Source organism: Lipotes vexillifer, unplaced genomic scaffold (genome assembly GCF_000442215.2).
Source record: "Lipotes vexillifer unplaced genomic scaffold, Lipotes_vexillifer_v1.1 scaffold640, whole genome shotgun sequence".
Taxonomy (NCBI): domain Eukaryota; kingdom Metazoa; phylum Chordata; class Mammalia; order Artiodactyla; family Lipotidae; genus Lipotes; species Lipotes vexillifer.
In genome coordinates, this window is record NW_006773138.1 from 417,314 (window position 1) to 443,442 (window position 26,129).

At 36.7% G+C, this 26,129-nt stretch overlaps 1 protein-coding gene across 3 annotated transcripts in view; it reads right to left on the minus strand.

Moving 5' to 3' along the window:
• Window positions 1-26,129, minus strand: part of FCHSD2 (FCH and double SH3 domains 2) — a 298,533-nt gene that overhangs the window by 144,878 nt on the left and 127,526 nt on the right. For 2 of the 3 annotated variants that reach the window (XM_007448070.1, XM_007448069.1), the window contains exons 5-8: window positions 17,899-18,043; window positions 5,760-5,893; window positions 1,752-1,806; window positions 760-888 (exon numbers count right to left, since the gene is read on the minus strand). In XM_007448070.1, coding sequence (XP_007448132.1) covers window positions 760-888; window positions 1,752-1,806; window positions 5,760-5,893; window positions 17,899-18,043 — 463 coding nt within the window. The remainder of the gene's footprint in view (window positions 1-759; window positions 889-1,751; window positions 1,807-5,759; window positions 5,894-17,898; window positions 18,044-26,129) is intronic. The other variant, XM_007448071.1, reaches the window with a different exon arrangement.

Sequence of the window (26,129 nt, forward strand, 5' to 3'; positions counted from 1 at the left end):
CCCGTTCTCAACACCTCTGATTCGTAAAGCAAGAAATTCAATGAAAGCAATGTGGCTGGACAGTCATTAAGAACAATACATTTGAGAGGGATGGGTTGAAAATAAAGATAGAATAATCAAAAGTTTGGGTCCTTGAGACAACAGGAGAGAATGAGAAAATTCAAAGCAGCACGTGTCTATCAGCAGTGAGGGCAAACCTGGCAGCATGTTAAAAAAGTTTTCTGCTCCTCCACCCTTTGTCCTTTACTTGAGTTAAAGTTAAAGATACATATAGGTGTGTAAACAGAGAAAGACCAAGATCGAATTTTGTCATACAAGAAACTGTAACCCTACATTTCAGGGTAGAGACATTTTCATATAACTACGAGTTACATTTTCTCTTGTTTTACCCACAGGCACCTCATAAAATATTAATGCACAAGTTTACCTATCAATTAAGCATAAAATGATAAAATTTTAAAAAGCTAAGCTTTTAAAAAATAATCATATATTAATAACCACTATACAGTAAATATCTGCTGCTGCTAGAGAATAATACAATCTTTTACTATGATTTGGCTTTAAACATTTTCTTATACTAAAATTAATTCAGATTACATGAAACAGAGGTCACCTAAACAATACCAAGTATATTCCAACAAAATGCAAGGTAGCCTGGCTGCTATTGTATAGACTCAATCCCATACACCCAACAGTCAACTCGTGAGTTGTTTTGTCTTTAATGATACAATATTACCACAGATATTAAGGCTGTATTACCTTCATAATGTTAACTAAATCTGTTTGATAGTAGCGATCCTGGTGTGCATTTGCTGCTGCTAATGTAAGAAGATAATCATTCCTTGCATGGGTAGCTTTGGAATTACACTCAGATCGCCGGGCTTTTAACTAAAACATAGTAAGAGAAAAGAAAAAGTCAGTGCAAACTGATACTGTACTGAAAAACATATGAGGATACCACTCTTAGTTGGCTCCCCAACAAGAGTAAAGATGACCATGTGGAGAAAAATTTATATGCATATAAAAATTCTTCAACACTACTGAAGAATTAAACAGTGACTAGAACTGTTTGACACAGTAAGAGTGCTTTCAAATATTTGTTATTTACACTTTAAGAATTTCCAAAGTTTTTGAGAGAACTTCATAATGTTTTGCTCATTTTATTATGATGGGAAGATAAAGGTTCTCAAATTAAGTAAGTCTCTTATCTTCAAAGACTTGGGTAAATCTGCTGGAGTTAGAAAATAGTTTGAAAAAAAATCAACACCCCCTAATGTGCCAAAAGAAATACATGCTAGTTGGGAGCCAGGCAGACAAAGGTAGGTCACTAAGCTTATTTATCAGGTATTCTACAGCTTGAGGATCCCACAGGAAAAATTCACTTGCATCTGGCCCAGAATATCTGCTCAGAGGTATAAATCTGAGTGAAATGGATTTTATTGAGCTTTCTAAAGCCCATGGACTTGTTAAAGTCTCTTGGACTAAGTGTTGAAGACAGCAGGCTACCTAAGCAGGTTAGGTATAGAAACTTACCTCTAAAGCAATCTTGAGAAGCAGGGAGTATCCAAAGTGCTGACACTTAGTTGAAAAACCCTCATGAACTGGGAAAAAAAGTTCTTCCCTAATGACTTTAAAATGCTTCTCTAAATGGAAATCAGATGGAAATAATTGAACTGCACCCTCAAAAGGCCCAATTCTTTTTTTTTTAAGCTAAGGTTTCTCAATTGTGAAATATAGTTTCAAAAACTCACCTTTACACTTGCCTTCTGTAAACTGATTCTTGATTGAAAAAGACTAAGTTTAGATCTATAATAAAAATAGAAAAGTATGTTAATAAAATTATCAAATTACATCATAATAAAATGATTAAGTACTATAATTACTAAATTTTTTAAAAAGTGACCTTTCCTGTGACACTATTCTAAAAGAGAACTAAATAAATAGAAAACCAAAAGCAATGATTATTTTCTTTTATTTTACTACAGGAAGAATTTAGTATTATGGTGAAACAGAAAACAGTGGGATTAATAAAATAAAAATATCCTGAATGATAAAAATACAATTTGACGGATCCAATATGTTGGTATCTCCTAATAAACAAGAGTCAACAAACTATAGATTATTCCCAGTATCATACAATTGCACATACTTTAGTTACCACAAGGAAGCTTAAAGAAGCCCATGGATAACCAACCTATGGAGACAAAGATTAGCAGGCTTTCAGGGCCATGTGCCAGGAATGTGCCATGAATGTGCCAATGCCAGGAATGCAATCTACTGTATGATACTGACCAGGCTCTACAAAGACCTTAATTCCATCACATCTCCCATTAAAAGTTCTTCTTGTTTGGGTGCCTGCCTATGTGCTCCCTCCACTCTTAACATATCTATAGTATTCAGAACAGAGATAAAGCCCTTGGACTTTCTGCCCTAATATGATTTTGTTCTATTTAACCTTCTCTTTTCTGGTGTCCTTATTTCCCTCAATCCCTCTCAGCTCAGGAGGGGAACCATAATCTAACAATCAGTAATTAAAATATCTTGGCTTCATGAAAACAACTAGAGAGAACCATAAGGAGAAAAATGCTACGGAACAACCAACATTCCCCACAACCAGTAATTTCTGAAGCTGCAATGTTTGTCTTGACTGCAGTGTCACGGTGATTGCCATGGGAAAAGTCAATGAATGTGCTGGAAGCTATGCCATAATATGAAATAAAGTTGCAGACCGTTTGGTATTGGAAGACAGAGCAAGCCAGTCTCTGCAGAGCAAATGTGAGGACAGAAAAAGCAGCCTCTCAACTTTCTAGCAAGAGAGAAACATTCAAGGACGTATGTACAAACATGCATTCCAACTACTCCACTACTAAAAAAAAGCTGGGTCTAAGAGACTCCTGTTATTTTTCTACCTTGCCATATTCATATTTGATGGGGGTTTTCTTTGTTTTTATTAATCAGATTCCTATTCATTGTGATCTAGAAAAGCAAAGGCCACAGACTTTAAAATTTGAGAGCGCCTGTTCAGGGTTAATTAAGACTGTGTTTGGGGTATACTCATTTCGACTTTTTTTGTAGCCATTATCTAAATAGTCTGAGTTGCATCTGGATTTTCCAATATAAGGATTCAAGTCTCTGGCTTCTGCTTCATTTTCTAATCCTCAAACAATCCTTTTGTGGTAATAAAGAAGGTACTAGTAATAGGTAAAATAATACAGTTCCTGTCCTCAAAGATTATTATCTAGAGCAAATAAAATATAGACAATGAACCATACTACATACTCCTCTTCCTCACCTACCTTCCATATGTTAATGTTCCTTAGGTTTCCAAACTCAACTTCTCACCTCATTTTATATATGATTTTTTTCATCCCTTTAACTATCATCTGATATGCAGCTGACCCCCAAAGCAAGATCTTCAGGCCCAAATTCTCATCTGAGAGTCAGATATATAACCCTCTACCAAATATATTCACCCCACGGTCCCACATATTTATCAGAACATACATATTCAAAGTGGAACTCAGCCATCCCTTCAAACTGTATCCTTCCTTCTATGCTCTCTCCTAATGTACACATCTCTATCTGTCAAATCAATCAAAACTATTGGGTTGGCCAAAATGTTCGGTTGGGTTTTTCCGTAACATCTTACGGAAAAACCCAAAGGAACTTTTTGGTTAACCCAATATATACAGCCCAGTTTTCATTCACCTTCCTGATCTTCCTTCTCATCTCTACTTAGCTACAAACTTTTTTTTTTTTTTTTTTTTTTTTTTGGGGGTACATGGGCCTCTCATGTTTTGGCCTCTCCCATTGTGGAGCACATGCTCCAGACGCGAAGGCTCAGCAGCCATGGCTCACGGGCCCAGCTGCTCCACGGCATGTGGGATCTTCCTGGACCAGAGCACGAACCCCTGTCCCCTGAATCGGCAGGCGGACTCTCAACCACTGCGCCACCAGGGAAGCCCTCATCTCTACTTAGAAAAACCATTCTTCAGAACTGTGTCCAAACATCACTTTTTTCTATAAAGCTTTCCTTTTTCATTAGGCAAAATTAATCTATTTTCTATGCTTACATAAAAGTGTTTTCACACAACTACTAAAATAAATTAATTACTAGGTGAGTGACTGTAGGTACTTAACTTCTTTAAGTTTACCGTGAATAAACAAATCGTAAATCTACTTTAAAACATGTCTGTTTTTAATTCTAGGCTTTAAACTTCTTGAGGGCAAATCTTATCTACGTCATCTCTGTATCCATAGTACCCGATATAGAGTAATCATTCAATAAACACTTAGTGAGTGAATTAAGATAAAGAGGCATTTCTCTCTCTGTTGCAGAATTAATTTTCCAGAAAAGTTACACATTGAATTAAATGTCTAATTTGCTGTATCCCCTTTGAATCTGGGCTATATTTGAAGGCAGTTTCTTGTTATCAGCACCTGTGAATTAGACCCTGTCAAATCCATACTTCTCAGGAACAGCCCCACAATTGTCCTCATTTTCACCCTGTGGACCTTGGCTAAAGTAGGTATTTATATATGCTCTACGAATCTGTCAATTCTCTGTTCTAGAATCCCTGAGCATTTTAAAAAACAAGTTCTTAAGAACCACCATGAAAGGATATTCCTAATGGAGAACACCTAATCTAAAAACTTCAGGTCTAACTGGGAAGATGGGTTCACTGACTCTATGAAAGTACAGGAAATATTTGTATGCTTATAAAAATAAAATAATAAAGATAATAAACTAAGTTAGGGAAATATTAAATATGTTTTCCAGTAACATTAAGCACTTTATGAGTATTCATTTACCATCCCTTGGGACAAAATAAACTTTCCAGGAGTGCCTAAATTTTCACAAGATGCCTATGAGATTGCTTAATTTCCTGCAGATAAAAAAGTATATTAGAAAGACAACCCTGACTCCTTCCTAGTCTGTACAAGTGTTCGTAGCCTTTCTGATTTCATGACTCGGCGTTCAAACTCCTACATTTTCCATCAGTGAGCTCACCGAATGGGAGTCTCACCTTTCCTCAGAGACATCTTCAGAATCCCATTCTATAACACAGGTTTATTTTTTCTTAAAAAATTTTAACCTTTCCTCAAGTTGTCATTGCAAAAATCTCTACTGCTAGCTTTGCATTTCTTTGTTATAAACTGCCAGTTCCTTCTTTTCCTAATTATTCTCAAAATAAAGGACTTTTAATTTACATATATTGAAAGTAAAATTCACACACAGTTCCTAAAGCATACATTAAAAATTATATACGTTAGAACTTCATATAAGAGAAATTCTGGGGCAGAGTTTCTATACTGAGGTCAGTGGTCTTACTCACTTGATGCGTCCATAGTCCTTCAAAGGCATACTGAGGATCAAGGATTTTCGACTACAACTGATTTACTCTGGCATGAGAAAACTGAGGCTCTAAAACCCTGATATTTAGACCACCATAGCAACTTTAACCAGACTTCTGCTAAGCTTCCAATACCATGATCATTTGTCTACTTTCCTTTTCAAAATTCAATTTAATGTGAAAACTGACTGATCAAATATTCCCATTTTGCTTATATTAATTTAAATAAAAATCAACTAATATAAAAGGAAATTTGATCTCAAGTATAAATGTAACATTTATAGGTCCAATGAAACCAATATAACCTAAGAATGACTCTATGCCCTGTATTAACAGAAAACAAATTACTGGCAAAAATAACATTTATTTGTATAATCACTTTTTCAGAAATGCTAAAACACATACTTTGCCTCGATGTCAGCTTTCTCTCGTACTGCATGAGCCATCTGTTCAGTCTCAAAGTACTTCTTTTTGCCTTTAGCTAAATCTTTCACTGTCTCTTGCAATTCAGTTTGGATCTTTGTCAACTGGTCCACACACTGTAAAATACAAAGTGCAATTATTATGATTTTAGTCTTCAGGCTTACAGAAAATGAGTTTGTCTTAAGAACTATGCACTATGCCCTCAGGATGGAAACCCAGGAGAAGAATCAGCACTTTTAGTACCCTTCAAATTGCAAACTGAAATACAGTGAACAGCTGGTACTCTCATCTCAAGTAATGTATCAAATAGTGTCACAGTTTGCTTAACAACTCTGCTTTGAGAAATAACCTCTGAGTGCTGCTGATAACTGACATTAAGCTAAGGCATAAGAAGAGCAACAGTGAAAATGCTCTTAGTGCTGGAGCATAGCAATAAAGGCAAAAGATTAAAGCAATTCTGTAATCTTCATAATATTAATAAAGTTTCTCTATATGTTTGGGGAACTGATGGTATAAAGGGTACTGAAGGATTCACTTCTGGGAAAGGAGGATTGAAATCTGAGAAGTCTGGCCACGGAGCAACTAAGCCCATGTGCCACAGCTACTGAGCCTGCGCTCTAGAGCCCGCGAGCCACAACTACTGAGCCCACGTGCCACAACTACTGAAGCCCATGTGCCTAGAGCCTGTGGTCCGCAACAAGTGAAACGACCCCAGTGAGAAGCCAGCGCACTGCAACGAAGAGTAGCCCCCACTCCACACAACTAGAGAAAGCCCGAGCGCAGAAACGAAGACCCAATGCAGCCAAAAATATAAATAAATAAGAAATCTGAGAAGTCTGACAGGATAAGCCCAAGATGAAGGAGAGAAGCAAGAAACCTGGGTACCGCATAACAATTATTACTCAAAACTATCCCCAACTCAACTCTTTGGATACACATACAGATTCTAGGAGAAGAGACAGACATAATAACTCAAAGAAATACTTAACAAATAAACTCTTATAACACAATGGGGCCAAAGTAACACTGCTTTGGGACCCTTCTGGATATCCAAAGGGGGAATTATTTTCCCCAGTTTGAAACAAACCACTGAGAAGTTTCACCAGTCTGAGGCCAGTTCAGGGCAGCCCCCATTGAAAAACTTCTGAGCCTGGAATAGCATCGTCAGTGCATGGTGGAGACTGAAAAAACACAGCAAAGCAGGAAGAGACATTGGTAAGTAAGGGACTATTTTGCCAGGATGGGCAGTGTGGAATAGAACAAGGACATCAGAAAAGCAAGGATAAAGCACAAATAAACTTAGACATGTGACATATAGGCTAGAGTTTCACTAATTTACAGGAAGTGAGAGATCTGGAAGGTTCCCTATGGGTACATTTACTGAGCACTTAATAAGCGTCAGGCTGTGAATAAAGAGTAAAACAAGACAAAACAAAAAAACACTTCTTTCCCCGCTGCATGAAAACTGGACCCTTAACTTCCAAGGTCTGTTTCAACAGAAACCTAAGACACAATGTCAACTGGGTTATTCAGCAACACTACGTATAAATATGAATTTACCTGATGGGTAAATTGCATCAAATTGGGAGAAACTACAAATGAACTACAAATATTTGATGGAGAAGTCTTGGCTTTGGGCTTCTGTGAGTATGGTGATTCCTGTATCTGGACATGTCCCTTGCAGGGACCTTGGAAGCTCTGTCTATAGAGCTGTAATAAAAGGTTTTCTTCTCCTTTAGAGTCTGTGGCTACCCCTGCACATGTGAGTCTCATTTCCTTGTCCCAGACCTGTCGCCTGGGGACCAAACAGAATAACTCTGATTAGCTATGTAGACTGAAGCATATTGGTGGGAGAACTAATTCTACTAATGCAGGATGCCGCCCTGCTGCTTAACTGTGTTCCCTGTCCTAATGTCCTTCTAAGTAAACCTCATGCCAGGTGTGGCCTACGATACTCATGAGTCTGAATGTTTAGTTACATTTGAGAAGACTCCCTATGTACACTGCACAAGCACAATACACTATGTCCAGCACTTTATAGGTATTACATCACATTTAGTCCTCAAAACAACTCTGTGATAAAAGTATTCATATTAGTCCAATTTTAAGATGAAGAAACAGACTTAAAGAGGTTAAACAACTTACCCAAAGTCATACAGTGAATTTACCATGTAATCCATTATAGTATGTACCCTAGTTTTGTGATAACCATGTTTATAAGGTTTCACACAGAGTTACTTTATCTTAAAATAGTAAGCTTTAAAAGAATTGACATATAACTCACATACCCCAGTGGTTTTTAGGATATTCACGAGGTTGTACAACCATTACCTCTGTCTCATTCCAGAACATTTTCATCACCCTAAAAAGAAACCCCATACCCATTAGCAGTCACTCCCATTTCCACCTACCCCCTAGCCCCTGGCAACCACTAATCTACTTTCTGTCTTCATAAATTTCCTATTCCAGACATTCTGTTTAAATGGAATCATATAATACATAGCCTTACACATCTTTTTTCACTTTGCATAATGTTTTCAGGGTTCATCTATGTTGTATCATGTATTAATTCTTCATGTCTTTCTATGGCTGAATAATGTTTCATTATACAGACATACTAAAAGAGTAAGCTTTTATCTTGCAACAAATCTTTAATTATTAATACTCCTTACCATAAACAAATCTCTTATTTACTAAATAATACCGTGACAACCTGACACTCCTACAGAGAAGTGCTAAACATCCCAATAATGCCATGTTTGCATGTGTGAAGAGCTGAAAGAATGCTCCATGGCTACAACTAGCTATTAATAACTAGGAGCTGGGGCATGGTCTGAAAAAACACAACTGTGTTTAATGGGCAAATGGGATGGATTATTTAAAAGAGGAGTCAGGTGTAAGGTATCTACATCCAAAATGTTCATCCAAAACAATGAAACTTGGCCTCAGAAAACTAATCAATGAAGGGAAGCCCAAGAGTCCCAGGGTATTAAGCAATATTAAGAAAGGGTCTGCTAATTTGAATATTTTGAGAGGAAACAAAACACAGTAGGTCAAAGGTTTTCCTGAGGACTGCAAACCATGTGGATAGGATCTCAGTTTATTCACACAAAGTGAACACCATGGGTACCTGTACATGAGCACATATGCACGCACACCTGCGTGTGCACACACACACACACACACACACAGAAACATAAACACACAGTCACTCACTCTTTATATCCCTACCCTTTAAAGGACATTTATCCTTAGTCTCCGGTAACCAAACATCTTATAGAGATTACTTAATTCATTTTCATTTATAAAAGGTTATTAAATTAAATTACTTTCTATATGTGCCACAATATCAGATGAATTTTGTGACAGTTCATATCTTTAAAAGGATTTCTCAAAAATCCCATCAGAAAACTCTGGTTGATTCTATTCCTACTTGCTTTTTCCTTTTACATAAGTTTCTAAGATACTGTTTATCAAACAGTACTAGAGATAGCCTGTGTGCACACTGAAGAGATCTCTTGTGATCCTTTCTTCCCTAGTATTCATTAAAACGACAACCAAATGTTTCCATCACCCAGGTGAACCATTTCAAGTGAGAGTAAGCTGGGTTCTTCAAAGGAAAATGCCTGCACATAACAAAATATCAAACATATTTATTAAATAAAAGTCATCAAACTTAATTTGCAAAGGAACAGGACTTCCTTTCCAACTTTTAAAATAAGTTTCTTCTGTAGAAATTCAATTTTCTGAGGTGGATTAAGTCATATACTTAAAAACAAGCTTAATAATAACTACGTTAAGAAAAGCCTTGATGTGATATATGCCCAGCTCTTTCCCAAGAGTTATCAGCACTGAGCAGACAGAGAAATGGATGTGTAAGTGTACATTAGGGTTAAGGGATCATACAAAATGACAAACTTGGATATTAAAATTCAGGATCCTTGTAAAGAAATTAAAAGTATGATTCCTGAGTATGACAGATACTAGGATAGATAGACTTGCTAATAACGTGAAGACAGGAATAAAAATAAAAGTAACTTGGACCAATACATTGAAGGCCTACAAACTAGTACATCCTCTGACCCAGCAGTCCTGTCCTAGAAATTCATCCTAAGAAAATAACTTTTGGGACTTCCCCGGTGGTCCAGTGGTTAAGACTCCGTGCTTCAGCTGCAGGGGGTGCAGGTTCAATCCCTGGTCAGGGAACTAAGATCCCAAATGCCGCACTGTGTGGCCAAAAAGAAAAAGAAAAAAAAAAAAAAAAAAGAAAATAACTTTTAAAAAAGTTAACTTTTATTACCTTAGTGGTAATAAAACAGAGGAATGACTAAATAAAGCAGAGTAAATGAAAAAATTATTCAGAAGTAAAAAATAATAAACATAAAGCTTGTATACAAACATTAACAACTAATTAGGAAATAGAGGATGCAGAAAACCGGATATCCTAAAACAAATTATCCATGTATTAATTACAACTACTGCAAAAACTAATTAGGTAAAGGAGTAGGGAACATCTATAAATAGTCTACTGAGGTAAAGAAGTTGTATATATTTTTCTGTAAGCCTATTTAAACATTAAACTCCAAGTATTTTTAAAGGATGGAATACGATTTGGAATTAGGAAGTAGTATATTCAAGTTCCTGCTCAATAATTTACTACCTAAGTCTCTCTAACATTCTTAGCCTTAGTTTCATCATTTGAAAAATAATAATATTTACAAATCTAACAGGTTGTCATGAGAATCAAATGAGACTATAATGGATATGGTAGCCATTTACAAACTCTAAAGTATCATACAAATGTGAGTCCCAATTATTTCAAGGAAGGTAAACTCTAGTATAAATGAGAAAGATATGGATAAAAGCATAGCTAGTTTAATATAAGAATGACAAATGTTAACTAGACTTATTGAGGTGATCATTTTGCAATATACACAAATATCAAATGATTACACTGTACACCTGAAATATGTCGATTTTAACTCAATTTAAAAAAAGAGAATAGATTAAATTTTAAAAAGCCATAGATTATTGTGGCTCTTGTTTTGATTTATAAGCAAATGTCAGCATACAGAAAGTGATTTAGAAAAAGCCATGATATAATTCTCATTATAATCTTCACAACGGTCAGACGCTTTATAATTGTATCTGAAATTATTCCCAAGTATTATAAAAGAAAACTGATGAAGTAGAGAAAAATTTAAAAAGAACATGACCATTAAAATGTTACAGAGAGGGCTTCCCTGGTGGCGCAGTGGTTGAGAGTCCGCCTGCCAATGCAGGGGACACGGGTTCGTGCCCCGGTCCGGGAAGATCCCACATGGCGCGAAGCGGCTGGGCCCGCGGGCCATGGCCTCAGAGCCTGCACGTCCGGTGCTCCGCAACGGGAGAGGCCACAACAGTGAGAGGCCCGCCTACTGCAAAAACAAAACAAAAACAAAAACAAAACAAAACAAAACAAAACAAAAATGTTACAGAGGGGGGACTTCCTTGGTGGTCCAGTGGTTAAAACTTCACCTTCCAATGCAGGGGGTGCGGGTTCGATCCCTGGAGGGGGAGATAAGATCCCACATGCCTGGCGGCCAAAAAACCAAAACATGAAACAGAAGCAATATTGTAACAAATTCAACAAAGACTTCAAAAAAAATTTACAGAGGGGTTAAAATCCAAATATATAAACAATTCATACAACTCAATATCAAAAAAACAAACAACCCGATTACAAAAATGGGCAGAAGATGTGAATAGACAATTTTCCAAAGAAGATATACAGATGGCCAACAGGCACATGAAAAGATATTCAAAATCGCTAGTCATCAGAAAAATGCAAATCAAAACCACAATGCGATATGACTTCACACCTGTTAGAACAACTATCATCAAAAATACCACAAATAGGGCTTCCCTGGTGGCGCAGTGGTTGAGAGTCCACCTGCCGATGCAGGGGACGTGGGTTCGTGCGCCGGTCTGGGAAGATCCCACACGCCGCAGAGCAGCTGGGCCCGTGAGCTGTGGCCACTGAGCCTGCGCATCCGGAGCCTGTGCTCCACAACGGGAGAGGCCACAACAGTGAGAGGCCCGTGTACCGCAAAAAAAAAACCCCACAAATAACAAATGTTGGCAAGGATGTGGAGAAAAGGGAAACCTGTACTCTGTTGTTGGGAATGTAAACTGGTGCAGCCACTGTGGCAAACAGTATAAAGGTTCCTCAAAAAACTAAAAATAGAACTACCATATGACCCAGCAATTCCACTCTTGGGTATATGTGCAAAGAAAATGAAAACACTAATTCAAAAAGATACATGCACCTCAATGTTCACAGTAGCATTATCTACAATAGCCAAGATAAGGAAGTAACCTAAGTGTCCATCAACAGATGAATGGGTAAAGAAGATGTGGTATATATATATATATATATATGTATGTATGTATGTGTGCACATATATATATATGTACACATACACATGCCACACACACACAATGGATGTTGTACACCTCAAACTTATTATAAATTTTATATATATTATAAAATTTTATATTATAAATATTATACCTCAATTAGAAAATGTTACTGAGGGAGAATTTTAAGTCAAAATTGGTTGTGATCATGACAGAACAAGTTGTTTTAGACTATCTTCCTATAGTCTAGAAACTGTAAAAGTCAGACAAAAGAGATTTTTAGAAATAGCCAGCATTAAACAACAGCAATACAAGCTGGACTGAAGGGACTGTGATATCTGGAAGAACAGAGCACAGCTAGGTAAGCTCTGCATTTACCTTGACTTTTCGTCTTAGGGCAATTGTTGAATCATGGCACAGAGATGTAGGATATAAACACAAAGTGGTTTTTTACTAGACTGTGGAAACAGAGGTTGGAGTCTGTGGATGCCCAAAGAGCAGGAACTTAAGAGGCTAGACTTGGAAAGAAGGGTACTACAGAGAAGCAAATCCAAAAATCTGCATGCAATTTCCCTGAGTCATCAGCTGACTTCTACATGGCATGTGTGTAGTGAAATTCCAAGAAATTCAGTAAAGAACAGTAGCTGAAAGGCTAATGAGCTGAGCAGTGAACAGAGGGATCAGAAAAGCTACATGATGTTGAGAAGACAAAGGTTGGAGTTCAAGTCTTATCAAAGTAGAAAGGCTTTGGTAAGTACCCCAAACTTTCAGGTAAGACCCCAGGAATAAGGACATAAGTGAAACAGACCAGACTAAAAAGCCTAAAACCAGACCCTAACACAATCAAGGCGATCTGATAGCATTCTATCTGCCTGCTAGAAAACTTAACTCTCTTTGGAAATAGAAAACATATTCCAGAGCCTCTATAATTTTTATCCACAGTAGGACTGTGAGGCCTACTAAACCAGTAGACCCAAATAACCAAAAACAAAGAAAGAAACAGTAAATGATAAAAAGAGACCTATAGTGATTCAGATAGTGGAATTATGAAACAGAGATTAGGAGTGACACATTTAAGAGGATAAAGAAAAAACATGGAGAATTGCACCAGAAACATGGACTCCATTTTTTTAAAATCAAATAAAAATTTCAGAACTGAAAAATTTACTGAGATTCCAAAAGATAAGTTTTAAAAGCAAATTAAAAATAGTAGAACAGCATAGTAGAACTATATACAATAGGCAAGACACAAAAACAACCCAAGTGCCCATCAACAGACAATTGGGTTAAGAAGATGTGGCATGTACAGGGAACTTTATTCAATACTCTGTAATGACCTATATGGGAATAGAATCTAAAAAGGAGTGGTTATACATGTATGTATAACTGACTCACTTTGCTGTACAGCAGAAACTAAGACAATATTGTAAATCAATTATATTCCGATAAAAAATTTTTTTTAAAAAGATGCGGTACACACACACACACACACACACACACACACGGTGAAATATAATTTAGCCATAAAAAATAATGAAATACTGCCATTTGCAGCAACATGGATGGACCTAGAGAATACCAGCCTAAGTGAAGTAAGTCAGAGAAAGACAAATACTGTAATGATATCACTTATACATGGAATCCAAAAAATAATACAAATGAATCTATATACAAAAAGAAACAGACTCACAGATATAGAAAGCAAACTTATGGTTACCAAAGAGAAAAGGGAGGGGAGAAGGGATAAATTAGGAGTATGGGATTAACAGATGCAAACTACTATATATAAAATGGTTAAGTAACAAGGATTTACTGGATAGCATAGGGAACTATATTCAATATCTTGTAATAACTCATAATGGAATATAATCTGAAAAAAAAAACTGAATCCCTTTGCTGTATACCTGAAACTAACAAAATATTGTAAATCAACTCTACTTCAATCAATTAATCAATCAAAACAAATTAAAAGAAAAAGAAGAAATAGAACAGAGTGTTAATTAGCTGCAAGATATCAGTGGAAAACATTCAGACTGAAGTGCAGAGAGAAAAAAGGGTATTAATACAGAAAATGTGGAAAAAGTACAAAAGACATGGACAGAGTCAAAAGGCCTAACAGCACAAAAGTCATAACAGGGAGGTAAATGGAATTATACTATTAAAACATTTTTATACTGTTCACGAGGTGCTAAAATACTAATTCACATTAGACTTTAATAAGTTAATTTAGAGTAAAGTCTGGAGAGCAGTAAAAGTGCCAATTCATGGTAAATTATAGTAAGTCAGAAAGGCATACTGGAATCTCTAAGTTAATTACTAAAAGAATAACAAGATTATAAAATTAAAAAGCTAATAGAGGAAAATTGATAACAAAAAGTATAACATTACTCAATGTTACTAATCACCAGGGAAGTTGCAAATCAAAACCACAATGAGATATTACCTCACACCTGTTAGTATGGTTATTACCAAAAAAACAAATGACAACAAACATTGACAAGGTTGTAGTGAAACTGGAACTGTTGTGCACTGTTGGTGGGAATGCAAAATGGTGCAGCTGTTATGGAAAACAGTATGGCAGTTCCTCAAAAAATTAAAAAAGAACTACCATATGATCCAGCAAGCCTACTTCTAGGTATTTATCCAAAAGAAGTAAAATCAGGATCTCAAAGAGATATTAGCATTCCCATGTTCACTGCAGCACTATTCACAAAAGTCAAAATATGGAAACAACCAAAATGTGCATCAATGCATGAATGTATTAAAAAATGTGGTATATATATACAATGGAATATTATTCAGCCTTAAAAAAGAAGGAAATCCTATGCATGCATCCATGCAACAACATCGATGAACCTGGAGGACATTATGCTAAATGAAATAAGTCAGTCACAAAAGGACAAATATTGCATGATCCCACTTACATGAAATATCTAAAATAATCAAACTCATGGACGCAAAGAATAGAATTGTAGTTGTCAGGGATTGGAAAAAAAGGAAGGAGGGAGCTGTTAACCAACAGGTACAAAATTTCAGTTATACAAAATGAGCAAGTTCTAGAGATCATCTGTACAAAAATACTGTATTGTACACTTTAAGAATCGGTTAAGAGGGTAGATCTCATGTTAAGTGTTCTTATCCACTAAAATAAAAAAGAAGAAAATAAAATATAAGATTATCCAAATATAGGCCAAAAAAAAAAAAAGCATGGGGAGGAAGGGTTGGAGAAGTACAGGAAGAAAAATAGATGATTTCTGATCCTATGTGGGGTCAATTTGTTGTAAAGTTTGGGAAGTACAACTGGAGAAGCCAATAGTTGTGGCTATGTGTTGCTTTTCTTGCTCCATTGGGAACCTATCTCAATTTTCCTTTGGCAAATCATCTTTTCCCATTTTTAGTCCATGTAGTTTGCATGAAGACTGTAACCTCTGTAACCCAAGATAAGTTGATGAGCCTTAATTCTGGTAGTTTTATTAGTACTTTGGGGAAAGTGGAAAATGTAGGATTGCTAGCTTTGATATTTGTAAATCTAGCACTTTGGGGGGCACCACGTAGAAAGAGTTGAAGCCACTGGGGAAAGCAGAGCTAATGGATGGGAAGAAAGACTGAATTCTAATGTCATCATTTGAGGACCTGGATCCACCCCTGCCTGGATTCCATCCATGCTGAAATGTTTAGTTATACATTCCCTTCTTGGCTTAAGCCAGTTTGAAGTAAGTTTCTGTCATTTGTAATTTCAGAGTCCTGACAGGTATGCTCAATATGTACTTAGTATTTAACAACTGCTTAAACAAACACCATTATTATCAGCTATAATATAAGTTAATTCACAGATATGAGGAGCTGTCAAAGCTCACCAAACATTCTTAACATTCTTTGCCCAGGAATGTTAGTTAAATTCAGGTCAGAGAAGAGCACAAACGGTTTTAACTCTTTCAAAATATTCTGATATTGGGACTTCCCTCGTGGTCCAGTGGTTTAAGACTCCACCCTTCCAAGGTAGGGGGTGTGGGTTTGATCCCTGGTTGGGGAACTAAAATCCCACATGCCACATGGTGCAACCAAAAAAAAAAAAAAATTTCTATACTGAGAAATGTAGAACTTCCAATAATTCAATTACATTTGGTGAATGCATTGGCTATCTGAAACATCATATTTCCTCCCAGTTAGGAAGTAGTATCAACTCTCTACCTGTCTCGCACCCTCTCTCTGCAGGCACTGATGGACAGACACACACACACACACACACACACACACACACAATGCTTTTTCTTCCATTAGAAAGCAATGTTCGGTCAGTGGTCACGTAGTTTATTCGCTATGTTTGTTTTGAAAGGGATAATTTTGAGCAAAGATGAAACTGAGGCATTCTTATACAAATATGTTAAAACCCACTGATATTACGTGAGTGCTTGAAAGAGATACATTTAACATATTGATTTCATGCTACTAAAATCATCTTTGGCAAACAAGGAAGATTAGTTTTTTTTGTTTTTGTTTGTAAAAAGGTAGTGATAATCCAGAGGACAATTAGAATGAAAACAATGGATGGCTTGCGAAATGTTATTTCCTTAAATAATCACTTTAATATTTTCTAAAGTATTAATACTTCTATAAGAAAAATTTAATTGCTTATTAGGCATCATGATAATCTCTAATTTTGTAAAACTGTGTCCTTTCCTAAAAGGACACAATTCAATCACCTACTTTTAACAGCAAGCTTTTCATAAAAATCACATTTAATAACGATTTTTCTATGAATTTTAAAATTCTGTACAAAGAAACAGGTCTATTTAAAAACTTTTATGTAACCTATATAGCTAAACTTTAGAGTAAACCATTTTTGGTAATAAGTTTGCTATATATGGTCAAGATATGGTAACAGGGAAGAGCCAATTTTGACTCCATGTTGGATCTGTTTCTTTGACTTTAACCTTTGCTTTTCGTTGCTTTTGTTATTATAATCATACATAATGGCCTGCCTCAGGGAACCCTGACCCTCTGCCAGAAAGTTAAACTAAAGTGCCTTTGTTCAGCTCACAAGACTATCTGACCCGGCCCACCTGTGAGTGGCTTCAGAAAAGAAGAAATTAACCTATCCCCTCCCCAATGCTTGACTAACACCCCTTTTTACTTTACTTCCTCACCTCTTCCCCCTTTCTGTTCTATAAAAGAAAGTGGTATCCAGACCCTGATAAGATGGTTATTTTGAGACATTAGTCTGCCATCTTCTCAGTCTGCCAGCTTTCCGGATGAAGTCTCCATTCCTTACTGGCCTGTAGTGTGTGTAGCCAGCATAGCGAGCTTAGACTCAGTAACAACGTGTCAACTTCCTTTAAATTATTATGCAAAATGGGTCAAGTTGAAACTAAGACCAATTTTCTCAAGACTTAGTGGGATTAACAACATTGCAACTATTTTAATATACACCAAACTAAGTAAATCTATTTACCTGAGTTAAGCTGAAAAATATTTGTAAGAAGTGTTTACTGAGCTTTCAGAATGTCCACAGATTCAAATTTCACTCACCTTTGTCAGTTAATAAAATACAGTAGTTAGAAGGAACATGTTGAAATCAGAAAATCCATGTTAAAATCAGAAACATTTGGACCATATAGAAAAACTCAAAGTGTACAATGCAATTTAACATAATCTTGCAGATTATAAATGTAGCAGTGAGATATTAAAATGCATACAAGAAAAGAACAAATAGAAACGATACCCTTTTTAGTTGCTGTTCTTTTAGGCTTTTCACTGTCCTTGCAGGCTCATAAATGAAGTTTTTATAGTTTTCACATATATTGATCCGAGACTGGGCTACCTGCATTGTTCCCTCGAGAAAAGATTTCCAAACAGGATACATGCTCCTAAATTCAAAGAGGGACAGAAAAGTATTAGGCAGAGGAAAGGAAGAATAAGTTGTGTAACCTTTTGCTCACTGGCTAGCACTGACAAACAAAATAAATGTTTTCTTTACAGTTTAAAGTGTATTTATATTGGTTCATAGGTAGTAGTATTTTTAGCATATATAACAAGTAGAAACTTGGAATACACTCTATTCCTCTATAGCTTGACAATGTGCTTTTGATTCATTAGCTATTGTTGATACTGGAGTAAAGTGATACAAGGATTACAATTCTAGACAAAGCTAACACTATAAAAATTAGTGAATACTTCAGACTTTCCAGGCCTTTCACTGTTTCAGGAGTGTCATTATGAATATCAAGTTTCATTATTTCATTATGCTATTTTCCTGATTTTACAGATGAGGTAACTGAGGCTCAGATAGATTTAGAGCAGCAGTCCCCAACCTTTTTGGCACCAGGGACTGGTTTCGTGGAAGACAATTTTTCCACAGATGGGGGGCGGGGGGGCAAGAGGGGGTAATATGGTTTAGACGGTAATGCGAGCAATGGTTCAGGTGGTAATGTGAGCGACAGGGAGCAGCAGATGGAGCTCTGCTAGCTCACCCGCCCACCGCTCACCTCCTGCTGTGCGGCCCGGTGATGGTGGGGGGACCGCTGATTTAGAGGATCACTCTAGATCACAATAGAGTGTGGCAATACTGAGATACAGACGAATACCTCTAACGTACATTTTCTTTCAACTATATTATATTGCTCTCTTACATAAACTGATGTGCTGGGAAAAAAATCATGAACAACTGCTTATGTTCTTGAGAAGTCTATTTGTTAGAGAAAAGAAGTCTACGGTATCATTGCTCTACATCTGTTTCTCTGTTGTAATAATGCTTCACCAGCATCACGTCGCGGCCTGGAGTCATTCCAACCAAGTCCCATCACCTTTGCTTGATAAATGTGCTCTCAGAAATCTTTTGGTAAAGTCAAAGAATTATTCATCCTTTGCTTTCTGTAGCCAACTTCCTTTTCAAACCTTCTCTTCTGCTTTGCTAAATGCCTTAGTCAGTCCCAATATGCTCCTAAACTAGTTATAAACATATTTTATAACTTACCATACAATGAATGGTACCTTGTTAAAGAGAGATACTTGCACTGATAGATTATAATATCCATCTCCTAAGATTTCCCTTCTTGTGTCACGTGGATTTCCTACTATAGCTATGTATGGGACCGTGTGCTACATAAAATGCTAGCTGTGGGTCAATGGATGACAGTGTGAAAACAAGAAAAAGAAAATTTGCCTGGGTCTCCATCCTACTTGGAGCTAAAAAAAACTTGAAACTGCACTTCTCAATCAAGGGAATAAATAGTTTGTGTAATGGATTAGTAGTTTGTAATACACCAAATACATCATTTTCGATGGAAATATTCACTTATTTAAGCAGAGGTATATTACTTTCCCTTTGGAAAAAAGAGTCAGTGTGTTGTGCCAGCAAAAACTGTCAGCATAAAAGCAATGGTGGGCTTAAGAAGAGCAAAATGAATACGAGTAATAAATGTTAACTAAACCTACTGTGGTAATCATTTCATCAATATATGTAAATCAAACCATCATGTTGTACATCTCAAACTTATACAGTGATGTATGTCAATTATTTTTCAATAAAACTGGAATAAAAACCCAGCAAAATTAATGTCCTCCATGACCTTACTGCATGACTACCAATGGAACCTAAAATGTAAACTCACCACAGAACCTCCTAAGCAGTCCAGATAACTGATTTTCTCAGAGAATGCACCGAGAGAAAAATTCAGTACTATGTTTTGCAATTATTAATTTATACTTAATATACATTTTTAAATCATGATGAAAATGAGCAAGGACAATTATGAATTGTAATCCGAAGGAAGGAAGGAATAAAGGAAAGAAGGAAGGACAGAGGAGGGGAATAAGGAGGAAACTATGCTCGCCCCTTAGGTACACCCTTTTCCTTTTACCTCTTCATCTAGTTGACTGCTGCTCATCCTTCAAACCTCAACTTAAACGTAACTTCCTCAGGGAAGTCTCAGGATCACCACCAAGCCAATGCACAGACTCAGTCAAGTCCCTCCCTGTTATCTGTTCACATGGTTCTAGCACTATTCCTTCAATTATAAATATTTTTATGTTAATTGTTAATGTTTGCCCCTCTCACTATACTAAAAGTTTCATAAAGGGTACATGTCTTTCTCACAATTGTATTGCTATTTCTAGGGCCTAGCACATGGCCTAACCATTAGAAAGGTTATAATCAGTATGTGTTGAATGAAAAAAAATGAATGAATGGATGAATGTATAAATTATGAGGACTGTACAACAAAAAGAAAAATCCTTTCATTACAGAGTTTAAAAAGAGATCTTTAGAGACTAGCAGACAAATAAATAGAAGGCAAACATATTCACAACAATGACACACCATGAAACTCACGAAATTCGGTTACCAGTCAGTCAGAAGACCTGGGTTCAAGTTCTAGTTTAACCAATATAATCATATGTAGCACATCTCACTATACTTTCATTTCCTCAACTGGCAAATGGAAAAATACCAGCACCATGCACCTCACAGGGCTATTTTAACAATTAAATGAAAACGATGTGAAAATTCTTGCCACACAGATTCTTTTAAATGAATAAATAGTAATAGTTACAGAATTGTAGAAGAAATAGAAGTACTTCTTGTTAACACAATAGTGGTAGTTCCAATGGCAGTGGTGTTTTTCATTCCAATTGGGAAAAAATAATAAAGGGTTATAGAGTGATTTTCTAAAAATTTTATTTCATTAGGCTTCATATATATAATTTTGAAACATAAGGAAATGTATCAAGCATTTATGGTATTTTGTTATTCTGCTCAGGTCAGGAAATGAGGCTCAAAATTATATAAGAAAAGAAGAAAATTCTTTTAAGAACCTATCTCATGCTAGGCACTATGTCATGTATTTTACAACTGTCATATCATTTAATCCTCATGACAACTCTGTAAAGTAGGCATTATCCTCATTTTGCAGAGGAGAAAAAGTAAGGCTTGGAGAGGTTGTGAAATTTTTCTACAGCTATTCACCAGGAAATAGTACTCTCATGGTCATAACCTAAACTTTGCCATTAACAAAAACTACCCCTCTGCTCTAATACCAATTTAATCATCTAATCTCTGACCAACACCTCTTGTCTCCACTCACTCCCTTTAGGATTCTCACTTCAATTATTCAACCCTATCAGAGCCCACAATCCATTTCATCCTACCTCCTTTCCACTGTCTTTCACTCCTTCTCATAATCTCCCTTTACAGCTCCTTACCCAGCCTAGATTTCATGGTCCACCATTATGATAACCCTCTAACGTACACCCTAGCTGTGCACGGGCTTTCTCTAGTTGTGGCAAGTGGGGGCTACTCTTGGTTGCGGTGCGCGGACTTCTCCTTGCGGTGGCTTCTCTTGTTGCAGAGCTCGAACTCTAGGCACGCGGGCTTCAGTAGTTGTGGCATGTGGGCTTCAGCAGTTGTGGCACATGGGCTCAGTAGCTGTGGCACACAGTCTTAGCTGTTCCATGGCATGTGAGATCTTCCTGGACCAGGGATCAAACCTGTGTCCCCTGCCTTCGCAGGCAGATTCCCATCCACTGTGCCACCAGGGAAGTCCTCTTTCGGTCATTATAATCTACAAATTCCAAACTTGGTTAAATCCAAAATTCTGTTTACACCATACCAATGTCTGTGCAATAGAACGTTGCTGGAGTAAACAATAATCATGCTGCCTAGTCTCACTTTCAACTGATGTCAAATAATCCCTTAGTGCCCCCCAGCAATCCTACTATATTCCCCTAATCCACTTATTTGCTCACTCTTCTAGATAATTATTTCCCACCTTTTCCTCTCATCTCAAACCTCTAATATGACCACACTTTCAGCTGATAATGAAGTACGAAGACAATGTCCACATGCTCCCTCCACATCTACCTATCTCCCTGCTTTTGCACCCATACACTGTATCACCCCTCTTTTTACTCCAATGAATTACCTGTGCTCTGAAAGCCAACCCTTCACATCTGTATATATAACCTCTAACTCAACAGCAATCCAGTAATTGTCCTTTCTCCTACAATATCAACTTTTCCCTCTCTACTGGATCATACTCATATAATGTTTCGCATCTTAAAAAAAAAAAAAAAAAAAGCCCTCCATCAACCCTCCATTTCTCTCCAGCTACCAGCCCAATGTCTGCTCCCTTTAACAGCAAAACTCCTCAAAAGAAATGTCTGAAATTACTGTTTCCACTTCTCCTCCTGGTCACTCTTGATTCAATTCAAATAAGGTTTTAGCATCCACCACTCTGAAATTACTTGTCAAGGTCATCAAAGATCTCCCTGTGGCTAATCCCAATAGTCAGTTCAAGCTTTGGGCCTATTATTCAGTCTATCAGCAGTACTGACCTACTTTATCCTTCTTGAAATGCTATCTTCACTTGGCTTCTAGGATAGCTCTCTCTCTTGGTCTAGCCTTATCTCACGAGCCACAATTTAGGCTCCTGTGCTAGTTCCTCTTCATCTCATTGCCCTGTAAATGCTAAAGTGTCCCCACAGTCAGCTTCTTCTCTTCACACTCACTCTTTAGATAAGCTCATGCAGTCTCAAGGCTTTAAATACTGTCACTATGCTGACTATTCCTGAATTTTTAATTCAGACTTCTTCCCTAACCCCTCAGTTGCCTATTTAACATATCCAACTTGGATATTTAGTAGGTATCTTAAAACTAACATGTCCAAAAACAAATTCTTGATTTCCCTAAAATCTGTTCTGTTAATCTATTCCATCTCATTGACAGCTACTCAAACCTCTAGTTGTTCAAGCCAAAACCCCTAGAATCATCGATTCCTCCTTTTTTTCTCATATTCCACATCAGATTCACCAAGAAATACTGTTCACTAGACTTTAAAAATATAATGGAATCTGATTACTGTCTATCTCTTCCACTGCTACTACCCTAGTTTCAGCCACCATTATCTCGTGCCTGGATTACTATAATAGCCTAAATGACCTCTCTCTGATTTTGCTCTCGTCTCCCTAAAGTCTAGGTTCTACACAGTATATCCACTGCAGTGCCAACCACTTCTTGGTACTCTGTTTTCTTTTAACTATGTTTACTGTCCTTGTCACCAAGTGGCAATGTTTAATTACTCATATGCTTATTGTCTTGTCTTCTTTCACTAGAACGAAGACTCCATACAGCAGAAGCTTTGTTTTATTCACTCTTGTATCCTCAGCACCTAGAACAGGGTCTGGCACAGCAGGCACTCATTCAATATATATTTACAGGAGGAAGGAGAGGAGGGAATGATGGAGACTAGATTCAAACCCAGATCTGTCTGGGTCCCAAACCTCTGCTCTTCTGCTGACATAAGATTGTTCTAGGTCCAGCATTACTATTAAAGAATTTTTAAAAAGAGTCTCTTCACTTTAAAAAAGGTGTATACTAAGTTCTTTGTGTATGTCTTACACAATTTGTGCCTCATATCTCCTGTACCATTATTATTTTTTGTTAAAATGACTCACCGTTTAAACTAAAATATATGTATCTTACTACTTCATATTCCACTCTAATTGAAAAATAAAACTTGCAATAATTAAGTTTTAATTAGTAAAATTCAAAAATATTCATCCATATACCACCTAAAATCTCGCTGTGAACTATTTCTCATATGACAATTACACTGGAAGACAGAGAAAACCTTATCAGGGAAAATTTTTATTAAGAAATAAACCAACAAATTTATTTTGACTGTAGTGGTGGTCACACGAATCTACATATGTGATAAAACACCACAGAACTTAATATGCATACACCTACATACACACAAATAAGTACATGTAAAACTGGTGAATTCTAAATTAGATTGGTGGATTGTATCAATATCAATTTCCTGGTTGTGATGTTGTATTACAGTTACGCAAGATATTACTACTGGGGGAACTGGGTGAAGAGTATAAGAACACTCTTTGTATTATTTCTTAAAACTGCACATGAATCTATAATTTTTTTTTAAGTAAAAACAAAAGTTTAACAAACAAAAATCACAGATCTACCCTTGCCCTGGAATACAGCACCACACATCAAGAAGACTCTAGAAAATGTGACAAGTTAAATTAATAATCTAAGATTAAGTTACATAGTGACTGATAACAGGAGAAAGTATGGTGTTTAATAAGTAAGTGTTCATGTATTGCTGTTTTTGGTAGTAGGAAGGGAGACTATCCTCAGCCTAGGTAACAGAAGTAAAGGCAGGGAGAATGACTGATACTCAGTCCAGTTGAGGTGTGATAAGAACTGCAGTGCAACTGCAGCTTAAGGTGCCCAAGGGTTGGGGAACCAAGCATGAAAAAAGGAGAAATGGCCAGAAAGGAGCAAAGAAAGGTAATTTTGGGTCAGGATTCTTCCTGGCTTTTGATATCATAAAAAAAATATATTTTTTTAATTTCATACTATTAGCAAGGAGAAACAATAGAAGATTTTCAAGTAGGAGGTGGGAGTAGGCCTATTTTACAAAGACATACAGACATACAGGTTGGTGGTACTGTGGCAATGAAATTGTGAAGGGGAGAGATCACAGACAGAGAAGCAGCTACTTAACATTCCTAAGAGAAGATGAGGTCTGAAAAGAAGTCACAGTTGGAGGCAGTTGACTTGTTGGTTCCCAAGCTGAAGAGTTAATAAAAACACAGATCATTACTAGTTTATAGGCAATATTTAAAGATAGAAATATAGATAAGATTACTTAAAACAGTCACAAGAGAGCTGAGGGAACTCCAAGAAATATTTACATAGGAAGGACTTGCTATGGTCTGAATGCTTGTGGTCCCCTGAAATTCATATGTGGAAATCCTAATCCCCAAAGGTGATGATGGTATTAGGAGGTGAGGCTTTGCAGAGGTGAAGGCAGAATAGTGCCGTTATAAAAGAGACCCCACAGAGCTCCCAAACCCCTTCTACCAAGTAAGGGCACAGCTAAAAGTTGAAAAGTCTGCAACTCAGAAGAGGGACTTCACCAGAACCTGACCATGCCGGCATCTTTTTTTTTTTTTTTTTTCCCATGCCGGCATCTTTGTCTTGGACTTCAGTCTCAAGCACTGTGAGAAATAAATTTCTCTTACTTATAAGCCACCCAGTCTGTGGTATTTTGTTACAGCAGCCTGAACAGACTAAGACAGGACTGAAAAACCTGTCCTCAAAGATTAAAAAAAAAGGTCTTAGAGAAAGTATTATTACAGAAGTCTAGTTTCCAGGCAAACAGGGGTGGGTTTAATGGCATTAAATGGTGCATGTATCATCAGACTGGCAAAAATTTTCAAAGACTGACCATGTGCCCTGTTGGTAAAAAATAAAAAGAAATGGGTAATTTCAAATCAAATTTGAAGACATGTAAAATATACTAAGACAGAGTTTATGAAGGTTAATTTATAGTTTCACATTTTAAATGTATAAACCCTTTGACCCAGCATGCTCCCCTCTAAGAATTAACCCTATAGATATACTTTCACAATGCACAAAGATATAACTATGTGCATACATGAGTTATCCACTGCAGCATTATTTGCAATAGTAATAAACTAACTACCAACAGAGAAATGGATAACAAACTATAATTACCCACTCTATGGCACTAACATAGCCATTAAAAAGAAGAGGGGACCTGAACAAACCGACTTGAAGGGACATCTAAAATAGACTCCTTAGAAAAGGGAACCCTCATACACTGTTGGTGGGAATGTAAACTGGGCAGTCACTATGGAAAACAGTATGGAGGTTCCTTAAAAAACTAAAAATAGAGTTACTATATGGTCCAGCAATCCCACTCCTGGGCATATACCCGGAAAAGATGAAAACTCTAATTCAAAAAGATACATGCACTCCAATGTTTGCAGTGGTACTATTCATAATAGCCAAGACATGGAAGCAACCTAAGTGTCTATCAACAGATAAGTGGATAAAGATGTGACTGATACACACACACACACACACACACACACACACACACACACAATGGAATGTTATTGAGCCAT